The 18,014-nt window shown below is 43.4% G+C and overlaps 2 protein-coding genes across 2 annotated transcripts in view; one reads left to right on the top strand and one right to left on the bottom strand.

Moving 5' to 3' along the window:
• The window catches only part of LOC125428603 (zinc finger protein ZFP2-like), a 145,324-nt gene extending 132,500 nt beyond the window's left edge, over positions 1 to 12,824 (top strand). The window contains 3 exon segments of the mRNA XM_048489007.1: positions 3,927 to 4,053; positions 9,496 to 9,591; positions 9,980 to 12,824. Of these exon segments, the coding sequence (XP_048344964.1) occupies positions 3,927 to 4,053; positions 9,496 to 9,591; positions 9,980 to 11,547 (1,791 nt within the window). The 3' untranslated portion in view covers positions 11,548 to 12,824.
• The window catches only part of LOC125428548 (zinc finger protein 420-like), a 472,581-nt gene that overhangs the window by 56,494 nt on the left and 398,073 nt on the right, over positions 1 to 18,014 (bottom strand). The window lies entirely within an intron of this gene.

The raw sequence follows: 18,014 nt of genomic DNA, 5'->3' as shown, positions 1-18,014 counted from the left end.
TGAATTGTAATGTTAAATGTTGATGTTTAATGTTATTTGTAAAGAGAAGTAAACTGTTTTGTTTAAATTTGGTTCTTTGCAACTCCTTCCAAGTACTGCCCCACAGAACCCACAGAAAGAGGTTCCACAATCAGCTGATCTGAGATTGCAAATGCCTTCGCTGACCAGGTGCTCAGGAGCAGCAGCAGCAGCCCATTGCTTTCACCTCCTGCAGGTGAGCTCCCAAAGGCACCTGGTGGGCCACTGCGAGTAGCAGAGTCCTGGGCTAGATGGACTCTGGTCTGATCCAGCATTCTTATATTCTTATATTCTTATAATGGAGAGAAGGTGGCTCAAATGAGGTCTTCCCCCTTGCCGCACTTTGCAGGGCAAGTCAGAGTGAGGCTCGCCTGGCGGAGGTCCTTTCCTGCCCAATGCCAGTAGTCAATCTAAGGGTTAAGGGAAAGAGTGTGCATTCCTAGAGAGGCACCAACCCAGAAATCCACGTGACTTGCTAGTTCTTTTCCGGTGAAGGAGACAGTAGGTGGTGCCCGGAGTCTTTGAGCAACAGGTAAGCTGCGAGATGAGATTTCCTTTGCAAATGTTTCCTCTCCTTTGGAGAGACAGCGCGGTGTAGTGGTTAAAAGCTGGGGGGAGTCTGATCTGGGGAACTGGGTTTGATTCCCCCCCTCCTCCATGTGAGCAGCAGGCTCTTATCTGGGGAACTGGATTCCTTTCCCCGCTCCTACTCACCAAACCTGCTGGGTGACCTTGGACTAGTCACAGCTCTCTCTCTCCCAGCCCCACCTACCTGCAAGGTGTCTGCTGTGGGCAGAGGAAGGGGAAAGGAGCTCGGAAGCAGTTTGGCAGGAGAGAGAGGTGGGTTATAAATCCAAGCTCCTCTTCTTCAAAGCATCTCCTGCTTTTGAGGGAGGAACAGTGGGGGGTAGGCTTTGGAGTGCTGCAAAAGCCCTGCAGGACTCAATACCCCACCCGCCACTCCAGAGAGAAGCAAGAATATCAAGCAAGCATCATGAACTTGCTCTTCTTTGTCCCCGGAAACTGATCTTAGCTCCCCCGGGAATCCTCCTCCGGTCTTTGCTGCATATATTTGCTGTTTCTTTTTTTTGCACTGAGCTGCTGGGTCCAAACTCCAGCAAAGTCGCCTCTCTTTTGACATTTTATTCTTTAATCCTTCTCATCAGCCTGGCTTCCTTATGGGGCTGGCGTGATCCCAGAAGCCCTGCAGGGTTTTTTTCCCTTGCTGTTCTAGAAGATGAAGCTTGGGTTTTAGGTGGGTTCACTTCTCTGCACTGCTATGGTTTATTGCAGACGTATTTCTGTCTTTTTAATCCTCTCCACCAGCCTGGCGTCATTGGGGGTTAGGTGTGGTCCCAAATTTGGGTGTTTGGAGGGTTCCCTTCGCCACTCTGCTGTGGCTTACAGACAATTCTTGTTTCTCCTGTCAGCAAATCTTCTTTTCTGGGTGACTTCTGCTGCTTGGTACACACTTCAGTGGTCTTGGCTGAAGGAAGATCTTTTGTCTCTCGCAATCTGCCTCTCCTTCTGTAGTCTCGGACTCTTGGGACAGTCCTGTCCCTTTTGAAGGAATCTGCAAGCCACACTCATGTTTCTTATATCAGTCACAAACTCTGAAAGGTCTCTACTTTGTTTTACTTGAGAACCAACGTGATGTAGTGGTTAAGAGCAGGTGGATTCTTATCTGGAGAACTGGGTTTGATTCCCCACTCCTCCACCTGAGTGGCAGAGGCTTATCTGGTGAACCAGATGTGTTTCCGCTCTCCTACATTCCTGCTGGGTGACCTTGGGCCAGTCACAGTTCTTTGGAACTCTCTCAGCCCTACCTACCTCACAAGGAGAGAAAGGGAAAGGAGCTTGTAAGCCACCTTGAGTCTCCTTAGAGGAGAGAAATGTGGGGTATAAATCCAAACTCTTCTTCTTCTATTACTTTGATGTAGGACAAAAAAATTATTTGTTTGAGAATTTTTCTGCCACCTGAGGTGCTTAAAAAGAGGTAACTCAATTATAAAACACCCTTAAAAGATTAATAGTTCCAAATGTGAACCGGAAACACTTGCTGCAGGCATCTCATTTCTGGCTTTCTTCTTTCCCTCTTGAGTTGCCAACTTCTAGGTAGGGCCTGGAGATTTCCTGGAATCAGGACAGACCTCCTAGCTACAGAGATCAATTCCCCCTTAGAGTTGCCAGCTGCAGGTTGGGAAATTCCTGGACATTTGAGGGTGAGGTCTGGAGAGGGAATTACCTCAGCAGGGTTTAATGTAGCAAAATGCAAAGTTCAATGTAGCAAAATGCAAAGTGATTCACATAGGGGCAAAAAATCCAAACTTCACATACAAGCTACAAGGGTCAGTGCTATCAGTCACAGACCAGGAAAGGGATTTGGGCGTCTTAGTGGATAGTTCCATGGGAATGTCAACTCAATGCATGGCAGCTGTGAAAAAGGCAAACTCTATGCTGGGGATCATTAGGAAAGGAATTGAGAATAAAACTGCAAAGATTGTCATGCCCTTGTATAAAGCAGTGGTGCGACCGCACTTGGAGTACTGTGTTCAGTTCTGGTCGCCATATCTCAAAAAGGATATCGAAGAGATAGAAAAAGTGCAGAAAAGGGCAACAGGGATGATTGAGGGATTATGAGGAGAGGCTGCAGCATTTGGGACTCTTTAGTTTGGAGAGGAGACGGCTGAGGGGGGATATGATTGAAGTCTACAAAATTATGCATGGGGTAGAAAATGTTGACAGAGAGAAATTTTTCTCTCTTTCTCACGATACTAGAACCAGGGGGCATCTATTGAAAATGCTGGGGGGAAGAATTAGGACTAATAAAAGGAAACACTTCTTCACGCAACGTGTGATTGGTGTTTGGAATATGCTGCCACAGGAGGTGGTGATGGCCACTAACCTGGATAGCTTTAAAAGGGGCTTGCACAGATGTATGGAGGAGAAGTCGATCTATGGCTACCAATCTTGATCCTCTTTGATCTGAGATTGCAAATGCCTGAGCAGACCAGGTGATTGGGAGCAACAGCCGCAGAAGGTCATTGCTTTCACCTCCTGCACGTGAGCTCCCAAAGGCACCTGGTGGGCCACTGCGAGTAGCAGAGAGTTGGACTAGATGGACTCTGGTCTGATCCAGCTGGCTTGTTCTTATGTTCTTAATGCCATAGTCTACCCTCCAAAGCAGCCATTTTCTCTGGAAAAATTGACCTTTGCCATCTGGAGAGCAGTTCCACATAATTCCATGTGAGAACCATAGTTCTCCTGGAGAAAATGGCTTCTTCGGAGGTTGGAGTCTTTGACATTATGCCCTTCTGAGCTCCCTTCCTTCCTCAGACCCTACGTGCCCCAGGTTCCCACCCCTCTGGACACTGGGAGAGCCAAGATGTAGTTTTCTATCTGATTCCTGTTCCAAGGTAGAATTTGGTAAAAGCATGGAAGCAAAAAAATGATCGAAATTAATAACAGAAGGATCATTGCACTCATGAGCCAAGACAGGGAGAGCCTTGTTCCCCTCCTTCTCCTCAAGGAACTGAAATTCAAAGTACCCAGAAAGTGTAGAATGCCATCCATTTACCTTTTTACTGTTCCAAGTAGTGCCATACATTCTTTGCCATCTCTTTGCGGCAGAGTGAAAACAGCTTCTGCGCAGCCTGATCAGGTACACGTGGAATCATGGATCTTGCCCCTGAGTGCCTCTCCATCCCCCCTCCAACTCCCTAGGCTGGGGAGACTCTGCCTCTTTTCCTTGCCTGCTATCTGTGCTGCTCACTGAAGAAAATATGAAAACATCTGAAGGAGTGTCAACATCTTGAGTGTCAACATCTTATTATATTCCTTTGGGATTGGCCTTAGAAGGGGAAGAGTTTTTACATTTTATGTCACTGTTTATTTGTTTCAATTTTCAGGGTCTGGTGACCTTTGAGGAGGTGTCTGTTCATTTCTCTGAGGAGGAGTGGACTCTGTTGGATCCAGACCAAAGAAGGCTTCACAAGGAAGTCATGGAGGACAATAATCAGAATGTGGCCTCTCTTGGTAAGGCTCTCCTTTCCCTGGATTCACTGATGCTGAAGGCAGAACCATTTCTTTTTAGAATGACCATGCCCTTTTCCGCACAAATGGTTTAGAACAGGGGTAGGGAACCTGCGGCTCGAGAGCCGCATGCGGCTCTTCTGCCCTTGAACTGCGGCTCCACGAGCCGAGCCGCTGGCCCCATCCTTGCCCACCCTGCAGGCAGCAGGGCGGGCGCACCAACTGCCCGCGGCCAGCTGGGCCGTGCTGTGGGCTTCCCCTCTCGCCTGCCCCATTGGAGCGGGATGAGCACTTTCCCAGCGGCCGGTGAGGCCGAGCCGCTGGCCCCATCCTTGCCCGCCCTGCAGGCAGCAGGGCGGACGCATCCATGTGCTTCTCAGAATGAGCGGAGTAAAAGGTAAAAAAACCCCAATATATACAGTGTTATCTTTATTTTAAATGTCAAAAATTATGTGCAGCTCCAAGTGTTTTCTTTTCCCGTGGAAAACGGGTCCAAATGGCTCTTTGAGTGTTAAAGGTTCCCTACCCCTGGTCTAGAACATCTCTGGAATGTTTTTAATCCCCCCTTTACCATGATGTTTGCCTGCATTCACCACCTCCAAATGTTTCATTTTCTTTTGGTGATCCATTGATTTTATACCTTATCATGTAATCGTGGATTTCCTTGTGAGTAAATTTACCAGTAGAGAAGAAAGACTGCAGGAAGAAAATCTGATGAATTGCTGCTTTGTGTCAATGTGGGTTTACTCGTGAGTAAATTTACCCACCCATAAGAGAAAATGAGAGGAGAGGAGTGAGAAAAACAGCCAAAAATATAAAATGCACAAAATGATGAAAACCAAGAGGGAGTGGGAAAAGAGTGAGGGTCATGAAAAAATGGCTGGACAGGCTCTGAGGGGGAAGTTGAGCAAGATCCCAGGGGCTTGAGAAATGGGCCAGCTTTTTGGTGAGAAATTTAAAACACACTGGGGGGAAGCCACCTTGGAAACTTTTCAGCCAAAAAATTATTGTAAAAGGGTTTTCAAATATGACAGAATGAAAGGAAAATGAAATGTTGGGTGGTTGAGTGCCTTGTATTGTGGGTGGGGTTATCAGTCCATTTTTAAAGTACTGGTAGCCGAGCTCCACCACACCTTTGCAAAGCAAGTTCCACCCAAACGCTTACTGATTGGTTCACTAGACACAGAGTGAAACAGACTTTTCTCTGTGATACACCTCTGAAGATGCCAGCCACAGATGCAGGCGAAACGTTAGGAACAAGATCTACCAGATCAATAAAATAAATCTGCCATCTGAATGTATAATTTCTTCAAGAATAGTTATTACCTAGTATCTTAAATAAATGGCTACTCCTCTTTTTAGTGTGAGTTGAAGCTACAGATGCATTGCCTAATTGTTTATTGCTCAGTGAATGTTGGTGCTTGTCTATCACATGCATTTCTTATTTACAGATGATATCTCCATCTTGTTTTTGCAGTCAGTTAAAAAATTGAAGGGGAATTTCATCTATTTACATTAACTGATAGAATCTTGTCACAAGGGCCACAGTTTGGTTCAATTTGTCTGTTGACCCTTTGTCTGTTGACCCTTTTAGCTTGTCAATTTGTCTGTTTTTGATAGGGTCCTTCTTTTGATCTGTTGGTAATTGGCTATCTGGATTGGTACCTTCTAGGGAACCTTTTGAATATGTCTCAGCCGCAGGGGCGTAACGAGGCAGCCCTGGGCAAACTGTAGCCCTGGGCAAAACCTGAGTTGGATGCCCCCCCCCCCCCCGGCGGCCACTCCACCAAGACCAAATTTTCTTTTGCACCAGGACATTGGTGCCTGTAGGGGGTGCCTTTTTAGACATATCAGCACAATAATTTCAGCATATCATCAGGAGACTGTCCTTATGCTACTCCCCAAGTTTCGTGAGTTTTGGTTCAAGGAGTCCAAAGTTATGGACTCCCAAAGGGGGTGCCCCATCCCCCATTGTTTCCAATGGGAGCTAATAGGAGATGGGGGCTACAGTTTTGAGGGTCCATAACTTTGGCCCCCCCGAACCAAACTGCACCAAGCTTGGGGGGTGCCATCATCTCCAGATGATACCCTGAAATTTTGGTGCCGATACATCCAAAAATGCACCCCCTGCAGGAACATCCTTGAAATTTGCCCAAGAATCTTTGTTCTGCATTGAGTTTTCTGCATTGCTGTCAAAGGGGGTTGCAGGCTGTGGGGGGCACATTTCTGAAGGCACAGTCTCAAATCTTTCAGGGTCTCATCAGGAGACTGCCCTAATGATACCCCCCAAAGTTTGGTACAGTTTGGTTCAGGGGGGCCAAAGTTATGGGCCCTCAAAACTGTAGCCCCCATGTCCTATTAGCTCCCATTGGAAACAATGGGGGATAGGGGCACCCCATTTGGGAGTCCGTAACTTTGGACTCCCTGAACCAAACCTCACCAAACTTGGGGGGGTAGCATAAGGACAGTCTCCTGATGATACGCTGAAATTTTGGTGCCACTTACCTAAAAACTGCACCCCCTGCAGGCCAAAAATGGAAAACCACTAAAATACCCAAAAACGAACCCAGCATTTTGATGCCCCCCACAAGGTGATGCCCTGGGCAGCTGTCCACCTTGCCCAATGGGCATTACGCCAGTGCTCAGCCGTAAGATGTTCTGCCAGCTGTTGTGCTTACTTCAGTGTAGTGCAAAAGGGATCCTCCAGTAGTATTTTATTTCTCTGTTTAGCAAGATCTGCTGTAGGAAATTAAATTCATTTATTTTCCTCAATAATGTATTTGGTAGGTCTTGAAATATTTTTCTTTCCATGCTGTCTACCACCAGAGGGTCTTCCCAATGTTTCTTCAATATCTTTCTTTTCTTATGTGCAAATTTCACTAGGATAGCCCTTAAAACTTTATTCTTATATGAAAATCTTGAGTTGATTCTATATATTTGTTCAGTGTTCCTCATTCACTTTTAATAATAGTTATCTATCAATTTACAGAAGTCTCCTTCTAAATCTGATTTTCCAAATTATTAGGGATTTCTCTGAACTGCCCTGGACATCTAGAACTTCAATTTGTTCCATATCCTTTTGCAACCATTTTTCTTAATCTTCAAGAAGAAAGTTAATTTTGGTTGTTTCTCTTTTATTTTGATGATTTCTAGAGTATTTTCTTGTATATTTTTCTTAATTTCTGCAATTTCTTTTATAACACCTATTTTCATATTTTTCAGTTCTTTTCTGCTGTACTCTGATTGTTTGATTTCAGTTGGAATCTCTTTTTTCGTAACCTGAAATTTTTCCTACTCACTGGAACAGTGAAACTAAGAAACTCCCATCCAACTAAGAAACCTTCTAAACCATGAAATTGTCTGGAAGGCAAGTGAGGAACTTGTTGGATCATAGAGTCTTGGCAGAATTTGACTTCCATCAAATATCAGGATAATTGAAGTCTCTCTTCAGTATTATTTCTCTCCTTTCTGAAAGTTTGGTCATCTGTTCCAGGAAGGGATCATCCAACTCTGAAGAGGGTCTAGCTTGTGGGTCTCCCAATGGACCCCCACAATGAGATCACTGTTTCTCTCCCCTTTAATTATTACCCAGACAGTGTCCAACTGGCTTCCAGGATTTAAGTCATGGACCTACTCAAAGGTGTAATCATCTCTGACATATGTTACTCTAACTTCTTTCCTCGTTGGTCTATTTATCTGAAGTAGGTTATAGTCTTCAATGATCACATTCCAATCATGAGACTTATCCCATCAGGTTTGAGTGATGCCTATTCTATCATATTTGCTTCCCTGTGTTAAGACTGCATCTTGTTTATTTCCCATTCTCTGTGCATCATTGTAGAGTCATCTAAGACCGCGATTCATTACTCCTGACTGCTTATTTAACTTTTATTCCCTCCCACTATTGGGTTCTTGAACTATTCACTCAAATCTCTTTATAACCTTTGGACTATTATCTCTTGCACAAACTCCTGCTCACTTGAATACTGTCCCCTTTCCCCACATAACTAAGTTTAAAGTGTACCTCTCGAGACACCTTGTCAGGCCTGCAAATCACCTCTTCTGTTCCCCTCATCAAAGAGTCTCCTACCACCACCATACATCTCCTCAGGGGTTTTGTATGGACCATTCCAAAGGCTGAACCTTCTGAGCCCTTGGAGAATGTGCCTTCACTTCCATAGGGTAGGTGGGAAAAGGGTAGCTCCTGGGCCCCCTCCCTCCCTTCCTTAACCCTAACCCTAATTCTTCCCAATCCCTTCTCTTCCCATAGGGTGTGTGGGAAAAGACTAGATGCTGGGCCCCATCCCTCCCTTAACCCTAACCCTAAATCTTCCCAATCCCTTCTCTTCCAATAGGGTGCGTGGGAAAAAACTAGATGCTGGGCCCCATCCCTCCCTTAACCCTAACCCTAATTCTTCCCAATCCCTTCTCTTCCAATAGGGTGTGTGGGAAAAGACTAGATCAGAGGTCTGCAACCTGCGGCTCTCCAGATGCCAATTGGCCAGGTTGGCAGGGACTGATAGGATTTGTAGTCCATGAACATCTGGAGAGCCACAGGTTGCAGACCTCTGGACTAGATGCTGGGCCTCATCCCTCCCTTAACCCTAACCCTAATTCTTCCCAATACCTTCTCTTCCATAGGTTGTACGGGAAAAGACCTGATGCTGGGCTCCCTTTCTCCCTTAACCCTAACACTAATTCCTCCCCATCCCTTCTCTTCCCATAGGGTGTGTGGGGAAAGACTAGATGCTGGTCTCCCTCCCTCCCTCCATTAACCCTAACCCTAATTCTTTAACATTCTCCAAGGTCTGACTCTTTCTCTTGTTCCTGTTCCTCACTGTCACTGACAAGAGGGAGAACTTAAGATCAGTTCTGTTCCTTTAAACTGAGAATTCTCCCAGGTCCCTTTTCTTCTTTGTGTCACATTCCTCCAGTTGCCCACCTCCTGTGTTTGAGAGCTGCTGTCCTCCTTAGAAAGATCCCCAGTATGTTCCCCACCAAGTACTGCCTGCTCCACTCTGACCAGGAAATTCTTCTTAGCGAGCTGAAGAGTAGATACTTTTGCCTTTTTCTATCCTGGAAGGACTATGATGTCTTTTCAAAGGGGGAAGAGGGCTTGGATAACGGACCTCCATCAGAGCTGCAGTAGACTGGGGTGTCAGATCTATTGCCTTGATCTAGGCTAGGGCTTCCCTTCCCTGTGCTGATCTGCACTGCTCCCTTCTCCTCCAATTTGGTTTGTTATTATGGTCAACAGATAAATCCTTCTGGATTCAAGCAGAATCTTCCCACTGCATAGATATTCCAGGATTTTTTTTAAAAAAATGGATTGTTCCTCTTTTGCCATTATGAGTAGCTGGAGTTCAGATAATCTGCTTGAATGATCTGTCTATTTCCTAGAGTTGGAATGTCTGGAACTAACTGATTTGTTTCTTTCCTCTAAAGAAGGACTTCTGGTTCCCAAGCTTGAGTTTGTATGCCCCATGGAAGAAGCAGGAGATCCACTTGTCCAAGACACAGAAGAAACAGAGAAATCAGCAGGTATTTGCTTGCTTGTGTGATGCCACTGGGTATGACTCTGCTAGGGCTAAATTTCAATAGCTGTAGAACACTGGGATTTCTTTCTTTTTTTCCCCCTATTAGGACTTTAAAAATGTACATAAAGAACAAAATATGAGAAAACAAACAAATAAAAAGAACGAAATCCACACAGTACATAAAAAACAAAAAGTACATTAAAAGGCTTCCAATTTTATCTGTCCCAAATATAATGCAAAAATTACTACTTGTTATCTAGTTAAAATTAAAAAATTAAAATTCCACATATCATTTCCGATGATGATGATAGAATCCTAAATCCTAAATACTGACTAAATTATCATTTTTTAAAAGCCACCATACTTTTACCAGTCTTTTCATTTTATTCCAGAGGCTGATGGCCCCCAAATCAAGACTGAGGGAGAAGTACAACACTTCCTGTTTAATGAAAAAGAGCAGAAAAGAAATACTGGAACAGAATGGAAGAGAGGGAATGAATACTTTGCTTCTCAGGGTGCTGAATCCGAGGTGTTTGGTACACACGGAAGAATTAATACTGGGGAGAAATCTGATAAATGCTTGGAACGTGGAAGAAGCTTAGGTTGGAAGGGACATGTTCCTGGCCATCAGCAACCCCACATTGGGGAGAAACCATACAAATGCCTGCAGTGCGGAAAGAGCTTTACTCGGAGTTCACTGCTTATTATCCATCAACGTATCCACACTGGGGAGAAACCATACAAATGCATGCAGTGTGCAAAGAGCTTTACTCATCGTTCACACCTTATTGTCCATCAACGTATCCACACAGGGGAGAAACCATACAAATGTTTCCAGTGTGGAAAGAGGTTTTCTACAAATTCACAGCTTACTAAACATCAACGTACCCATACTGGGGAGAAGCCATTTAAATGCTTGGAGTGTGGAAAGGGGTTTGCTCAGAGTTCTCAACTTACTACCCACCGAAACATCCACAATAAGGAGAAGCCACACAAATGCTTGGAGTGTGGAAAGACGTTTGCTCAGAGTGTACAGCTTTCCAGACATCAACATACCCACAGTGGGGAGAAACCATATAAAGGCTTGGAATGTGAGAAGAACTTTGCTTGGAAAGCAGAGCTGAGGCGTCGTCAGCATATCCACACTGAGAAGACGACATATATATGCTCAGATTGTGGAAAGAGTTATGCTTGTCGTGCAACTCTTAAGGTTCATCAGCGTGTCCACACTGGGGAGAAACCATATAAATGCTCATATTGTGAAAAGAGCTTTGCTCAGAGGTCAACGCTTGTGGGCCACCAACGTAGCCATACTGGGGAGAAGCCATATAAATGCTTGCTGTGTGGAAAGAGCTTTGCTTGGAGTTCACGGCTTAGGGTTCATCAACGTATGCATACTGGGGAGAAATTATATAAATGCTTGGATTGTGGAAAAAGCTTTGCTCGATTTTGCAGCCTAGCTGCTCATCGACGAATGCACACTGGGGAGAAACCATATAAATGCTTGCAGTGTGGAGAAAGCTTTGCCAAGATTACAACCCTTAGGACCCATCAAAATAACCATACTGGGGAGAAATTATATAAATGCTTGGAATGTGGAAAGGCGTTTGCTAGAAGGGACAACCTAACTACTCATCGACGAATCCACACTGGGGAGAAATCATATAAATGCTTGGAATGTGGAAAGACTTTTGCTCGTAGGGACAACCTAACTACTCATCAACGAATCCACACTGGGGAGAAACCATATAAATGCTTGGAATGTGGAAAGATCTTCGCTCGCAGGGACAGCTTAACTATACATCAAAGAACTCACACTGGAGAGAAACCACATAAATGCTTGGATTGCCAAAAAAGCTTTGCTCAAATTGCACATCTTACTGCACATCAACGAATCCACACTGGGGAGAAACTATAGAAATGCTTGAAGTGTGGAAATAATTTTGCTCGGATTTCATAGCTTACTTACCCATCAGTGTATCCACCCAGGGACAAATCATGTATATAAGTGGATTGTGGAAAGCGCTTTGCTGAGTACAGGTGTGTACCCACACAAGGGAGAAAGCATGCAAATGCTTATAGTGTAGAAAAGAGTTTTGCTCAGAGAAATAAGCTAAAAGGCCATCAATGAATGGGGGGTGGGGGGAGTAGAAACCATAGAAATGCTTGAAGTGTTGAGACAAGTTTGCTCAAAAGACTTATCTTACAGTACATCAAAGAATTCACATAAGAGAGCAGCCATAGAAATGTTTCCAATTTTGACAGATTTTCAGCATCAATCCTAACCTTTCCAAGAATCATCAAGAATTTTCATGCTAAATCAGGCCTGTATTACACAGTTGTTGAACTGGTATTGGATAAGGCACGTTCATTTCTCAGCTAAAATGTTTGGAAAAATCTTCATTATAAAATGTGATTTATTTGTCCTACCTCATGAAGACATCTTATGGAAGCTAGTCACAGACCTTTAGGGTGAATAGATAGTCTATTATGCTGAAGCTGTTGGCCTATTTTGGGAACTTGTGTACATACATATTCTTGCATAGTTCCATGATTCCACCTCAAACTCTGTGCAGTTCTCATCACCATATCTCAAAAAGGACATGTCACAGCTGGGAAAACTACAGAGGAGGGTACCAAGATCCTTAGGGGTTTGGAGCACTTTTCCTATGTGAAAAAGCTGAAGAATCTAGGGCTGATTCCACATGGGCCAAAAACAGCAGTGTGAAAACAGTGTGAAAATGGTGCAAAAGGGTTCAAAATGGTGTAAAATACCGTTTTCACTCCACTGTTATTGGCCCATGCGGAATCAGCCTAGGATTTTACAGTTTTCAGACTGAAAGGGATTGATAAAGTTATGCAAGGATTGGAGCAAGTTGACAAATATCTCTTTGAAAATGCTGAGTGCAATGAAGGTGATGGGCAATAAAGTAATGATGGATAAAATGAGATACTTCTTTACACAGCAAGTGCCTCAGATATGGAATTAATTCCCAGAGGATGTAGTAATAGCCACAGGCATTGATGGTTTTATATGGGGATTAGACAGATTCATGGAAGATAGGTTTATCAGAGGCACCAGAGTGACTGAAGGGAACCTCCACATTCAGGCCGGGCTCCTCGCGATCGGCCATCGCTAGGGGTCGGTCAGCTGTGACATACGACACTGACTTCAACCCCCCCGGAGAAACCTGTTCGCACAAACGGGTCCCGTAATCGACTCGGGAAGGCGCATCTCGCGCCATCACCCGATCGAGCTTATCGGTTCCTCGTGCACTATCCGCATCGCCACGCTGAGACCAGGGGACATGCTCCCTGCCCTGCATGACCGCTCTGGAGTCGCAGGGCAGGAGGGCTTGTCCCCAGGCCTCGGCGACGCGCCGGACGGTCGCAGGGATGGTAAGTCGATTGGGCAAGGGGGGAGGGATGGCTCCTTCCAGCTGCTGCTGTTCGCACAACAGCAGCTGGAAGCTGCCGTTTTCCAAAAACCTTGCTCGGAGAGCGAGGTGGGAAAATGGTGGCTTCGCACCGCTGAGGAGGAGCGAGGGCGGCATGGTTGCGAAGCAGCTGCATACTGCAGGTTACAAAGGCGACAGGAAGCTGTGATTCAGGGAAGCACATTAACACTGTAGAAACCGTAGCCCCATTTGATGTCAGGCACACTAACTGATAGTTATTGCCTAGCCCAGGCTATCCAAACGCCAATGGATCTTGCTCTTCTCTGGCAGTGGGATGCAGGGACATTTTCTTGTGTGAAACTAATTTCCATTCTGTTGGCCATTTGGACATCTTTTACTCTGTTCTCTAAGAAAAAGCATTGTTCCCAGAATTAGGGGTGACCCAGGGGGAACCTCCAATCACCTTGCATCATGGTCTACTCCACAAGCAGAGGGACTTGGACCATAAATAAATCAGTTAGTTATACGATCATGAGTAAGCCAAGAATGTGCATCCTTATCAAATACAAAACCCTTTCGTGGTATATAATGCATCCTTATCAAATGGGAGGAATCAAACTAAACAAAGAATATAATGTTGAAAACATATAAAGAAGAAGAAGGGTTTGGATTTATATCCCCCCTTTCTCTCCTGCAAGCAGACTCAAAGGGGCTGACAAACTCCTTTTCCTTCCCCCCTCCCCCCAGAAGGAACTGAATTGATGAGGAACTGCTTGGAAAGGGTGCCTTGCTTGTGACCTGTTTATCTTTGGGGGAAATGTTTTTATGGGCTTGTAGCTGCAGTCTTTTCATTATTGATGTAGCAGTGCTGGACTTTTCTTTTGAGTTAATTGTTAAAGAGCAAATATGGTTAAGTTGTAATAAAGGATAAAATGAAAGCAAGGATCGTCTTACAGTATCATTTGTGTACTAGACCTGTTGCCAACCAAAAATGTTGTTGAGATGTACCACTTATCAGGAATGAAATGGTGAGCTGTCGAGGGTTTCTTAAGTGCCTGCCATTCTTTGAATCTGACTGACAAGACTCACCTGGAACTCCAGTCTCCACAGACTTTCCTCTCTCCGCTTGCTCCCCCGGAGAAGTCTGCCCTGAGGCCAGTCTGGGAGGTTCAAACTGAGGTGAAGTTAGAGTACCCTCTCCCAACCACTGGGTCAATATTGGTAAGCATTGCCAAGCTTACAACTGAGCTTGGGGCATGAAGACCCAGTCAAGACAGAGTGTGTTATCACCACACAGCCTTTTTGTTCTTGTAAAACCCTCAGTTGAAACCCGGAAAAAGCTTCAATGGGATAGGTTCCCAACAAGAGTGCCACATGAACTTCTCAAGGGCCCAGCTGCGGAGTGTTTGGCCCGTCCAGGGCTATAATACTTTCCTTTGGTGAGGGGATGTTTTGCCTCCCAGTTCCTAAAAGGAGAATGCTCCTTCCTTGGAACAGCCTTGTATTTTTGAATGTGATGGAACATGGGAAAGACAAAAAATATGCTATAATAAAGTTAGATGTCTATAAAGCTTTTGATACAGTAAGCCATAACTATTTATTTCAAATAATGGAACAGGTTGGATTTGGAAAGGGTTTAATAGGGGTATTAACAGAATCATATAGGAACAGCAAAGCAAAGATCAGGATAAACAATGGATGGTCAGAAGAAATTAAGATAGAGGAGTGAAACAAGGATGCCTGCTCTCTCCACCATTATTTGTTGTGGCAATGGAATATTTAGCGGATAGAATTAGGAATAATGGTAGGATCAAAGGCTTTAAGTTTAACCAAGAAGAAATAAGGTTAAATTTATTTGCAGATGACTTATTGTTAATAACAGTTAATCCCATTGAAACCTTGAGAGAATTAAAAATAATATTAGACGATTTTCAAAAGCATTCTGGATTGGTAGTAAATATGGCAAAACAGAAAACTTGGGAATAAATATAGAAAAGAAAATATTAGGAAAGGGAAAGGGTGAAGAAGATCAAATATTTAGGTATAACAATAACAAATAAAAAGGAGATGTTTAAATATAACTGAAGCAATATGGAAGAAAAGAAGCAGCTAAAGGATTGGCAAGTGAAGAATCTATTTCTAGGAGAATTATGGCATTAAAAGTGTGTATAATGCCAACATTCTTTTATTTATTTCACACTTCACCATTAGAGAAGAAGCATTTTGAAGAATGGGACAAGAAAATTAAATTGTGGGTTTTTAATCTAAGGAAACCAAGGGTAATGAACAGAATAGTATATATGCCCAAGAATCTTATGGGTTGGGGAATCCCAAAACTACAGGAATATTATGAGGCACTTCAAATAAAAAGTTTGATGGGAATTCAAATAGACAAAAAAAATAGATGGGTTAAATTTGAAAATGAGATAAATCAGAATATTAGTAGCTTTGGAATATATTCAAGCTGTTCAAAAACAGAAAGACAAAAATTAATTGGTCCCCGAAAAGTGAAGCTGGAAATATGGGAGGTATGGAAAGGGATATGAATGCCAGGGACTCTGGATAAGGCACCATTAGGAGGCATGGTCGGAAAGGAAGGAGGCCAAGTGATAAGATCTCTACAAAGACAAGGAATACATAAAATTGCACATCTGTATAATGAAAGAGGGGATTTGATAACGTTTTCAAATTTTATGGAAAAAGGAGGTACCAAGAACTGGTTGGTATTAAGAGGCGTTTGGGAGAAGATAAAAGAATTGTATAAAATTATGTATTAGCTAATATAATACAAGAGTATTAAATGAGAAGTACCATTATTTGGATATATTTAGTATTTGTAGATTGTAGAAGAAATAATTAATGGAAAAACGAATATAGAAGTTAAAATGGAAATAATAGATAAATGAAGCTAAGTTAAATATGAGTAAACACATTGACTACTATCTTGAATAAAGTGGGTGGAGGGCACTAGGGAAGGTTAAGGGATGGGATATAATGTTTGATATTATTTACCGTCTTTTGGGGAATGCTGCTAGAACACGGCCATACAGCCCGGAAACCATACGCCAAGTGATTCCGGCCGTGAAAGCCTTCGACAATACATTTACTGTCTTTGTTTATGTGTTTATTTGTTTAGGATGATATTTGTGTCACTGAAATGGTGTGATAAAATTTTAACTAATACAACTTTTTTGTTAAAATAAAAAAGAATTGTATAAAATATATGACGAAATGAAAGGGAAAATATTAGGGGTTTTATATAAACATATGATTGAAGATCAAGAGTATGTACACAAGTTCCACCTAAACATTAGGAAGAATTTCCTGACCGCCAGAGCTGTTCAACAGTAGAATTCACTGCCTCGGAGTGTGGTGGAGTCTCCTTCTTTGGAGGCTTTTAAACATTATTGTCCCCCTGACCAAAGTGCACAAGAGGATTCTGAGATGGAAACAGAAATTAGAGAGGCCAACAAAAGCAAAAATGTCGTGGTAATGGGCGATTTTAACTATCCCCACATAAACTGGAAAAATGCATGTTCAGGTCATAGTAAGGAGAGAACATTCCTGGATATGCTAAATGACTGTGGCTTAGAGCAGATGGTTGTAGAACCAACCAGGGGAGATGTGATCCTAGATCTAATTCTATGTGGGACCGAGGACCTGAATGTGAGGAAGTCAGTGTTGTTGAGCCGATAGGGAACAGCGACCACAATGCTTTGGTCAGATTCAGTATCTCTGCACATGCTTGAACAAGTTACAACTATTAATGTAGTTACATTTGTCTTCAGAAAGGGAAATTTCTCAAAGATTAGGGGGATAGTGTGCATGACGCTGAAAGGGAAAATCAAGAGAGTCAAAAATGTCCAAGGTGCTTGGAGGTTATTTAAAAACACAGTCTTAAAAGCTCAGCTGGAATGTGTTCCGGTGAGGTTAGGAAAGGCAGCTACCAGTCCTAAAAAAGAAAGCCACCATGGTTAACAAAGGGAGGTTGAGGAAACTATTAGGAGAAAAAAGACGTCTTGTAGAAGACGGAAGTACAACGTAACTGAGAAAGAAAACCAGAGAGAACACCAATGGTGGCAAAAGAGAAGCAAGTTAGCTATTGTAAAGGGAGGCAAAAAAAAAAAAAAAAGGATTATGATGGAACGCATGGCTGCGAACATCAAGACTGAAGCAACAAACAGTTCTTCAAGTACATCAAAAGCAGGAAAGCCAGCAAGGGAAGCCGTGCAGGTCCGTTAGGATGATGAAGGAACAAAAGGTGTGCTAAAAGATGACAGGGAGATTGCAGAGAAACTGAATGAATTCTTTTGCATCTGTCTTCACCCAAGAGGAGGTGTGAGGGAAAATTCCTGCACCTGAACCAAGCTTCTTAGGAGGTGAATCCAGGAGGAACTAAGCGAGAAGTTAGTGGTAGACAAGGAAGAAGTTCTGGCAGCCATTGATAAAACTAAATGCTACCAAATCCCCTGGCCCAGATTGCATCTACATCCAAGAGTTCTTAAAGAGCTCAAGCATGAAATTGCTGATCTTCTCACTCCCTTTTAATATGCAACTTATCCCTGAAATCAGGCTCCATCCCTGAAGACTGGAAGATGGCCAATGTCACACCAATCTTTAAGAAAGAGGTCTTAGGGGGGACCTGGGAAATTACAGAGCCAGTCAGTTTGACATCATGTTCCTGGTAAATTAGTAGAATCTATCATTAAAGATAAAATTATTAAACATGTAGAAAAGCAAGACCTGCTGAGGAAGAGAGTCAGCTTTGGCTTTTGTAGAGGAGCAAGTCCTGTCTTACAAACTTACTAGAGTTCTTTGAGGGTGTAAACAGACATGTGGATGGGCGGGGAACCAGTGGACATTGTCTACTTGGATTTCCAAAAGGCTTTTTGACAAAGTTCCTCACCAGAGACTGTTGAGAAAAACTTCAGCAATGGCAGAAGGAGAATAAGAGGGGAAGTCCCTCCTATGGATTAAAAACTGAAAGTTTGAGGAACAGGAAACAAAGGGTGGGTATAAATGGGAAGTT

The sequence above is a fragment of the Sphaerodactylus townsendi genome, linkage group LG03 (genome assembly GCF_021028975.2).
Source record: "Sphaerodactylus townsendi isolate TG3544 linkage group LG03, MPM_Stown_v2.3, whole genome shotgun sequence".
NCBI classification, from domain to species: domain Eukaryota; kingdom Metazoa; phylum Chordata; class Lepidosauria; order Squamata; family Sphaerodactylidae; genus Sphaerodactylus; species Sphaerodactylus townsendi.
Note: the sequence above shows the minus strand (reverse complement) of the source record. Positions and strands in the feature narration are given on the sequence as shown.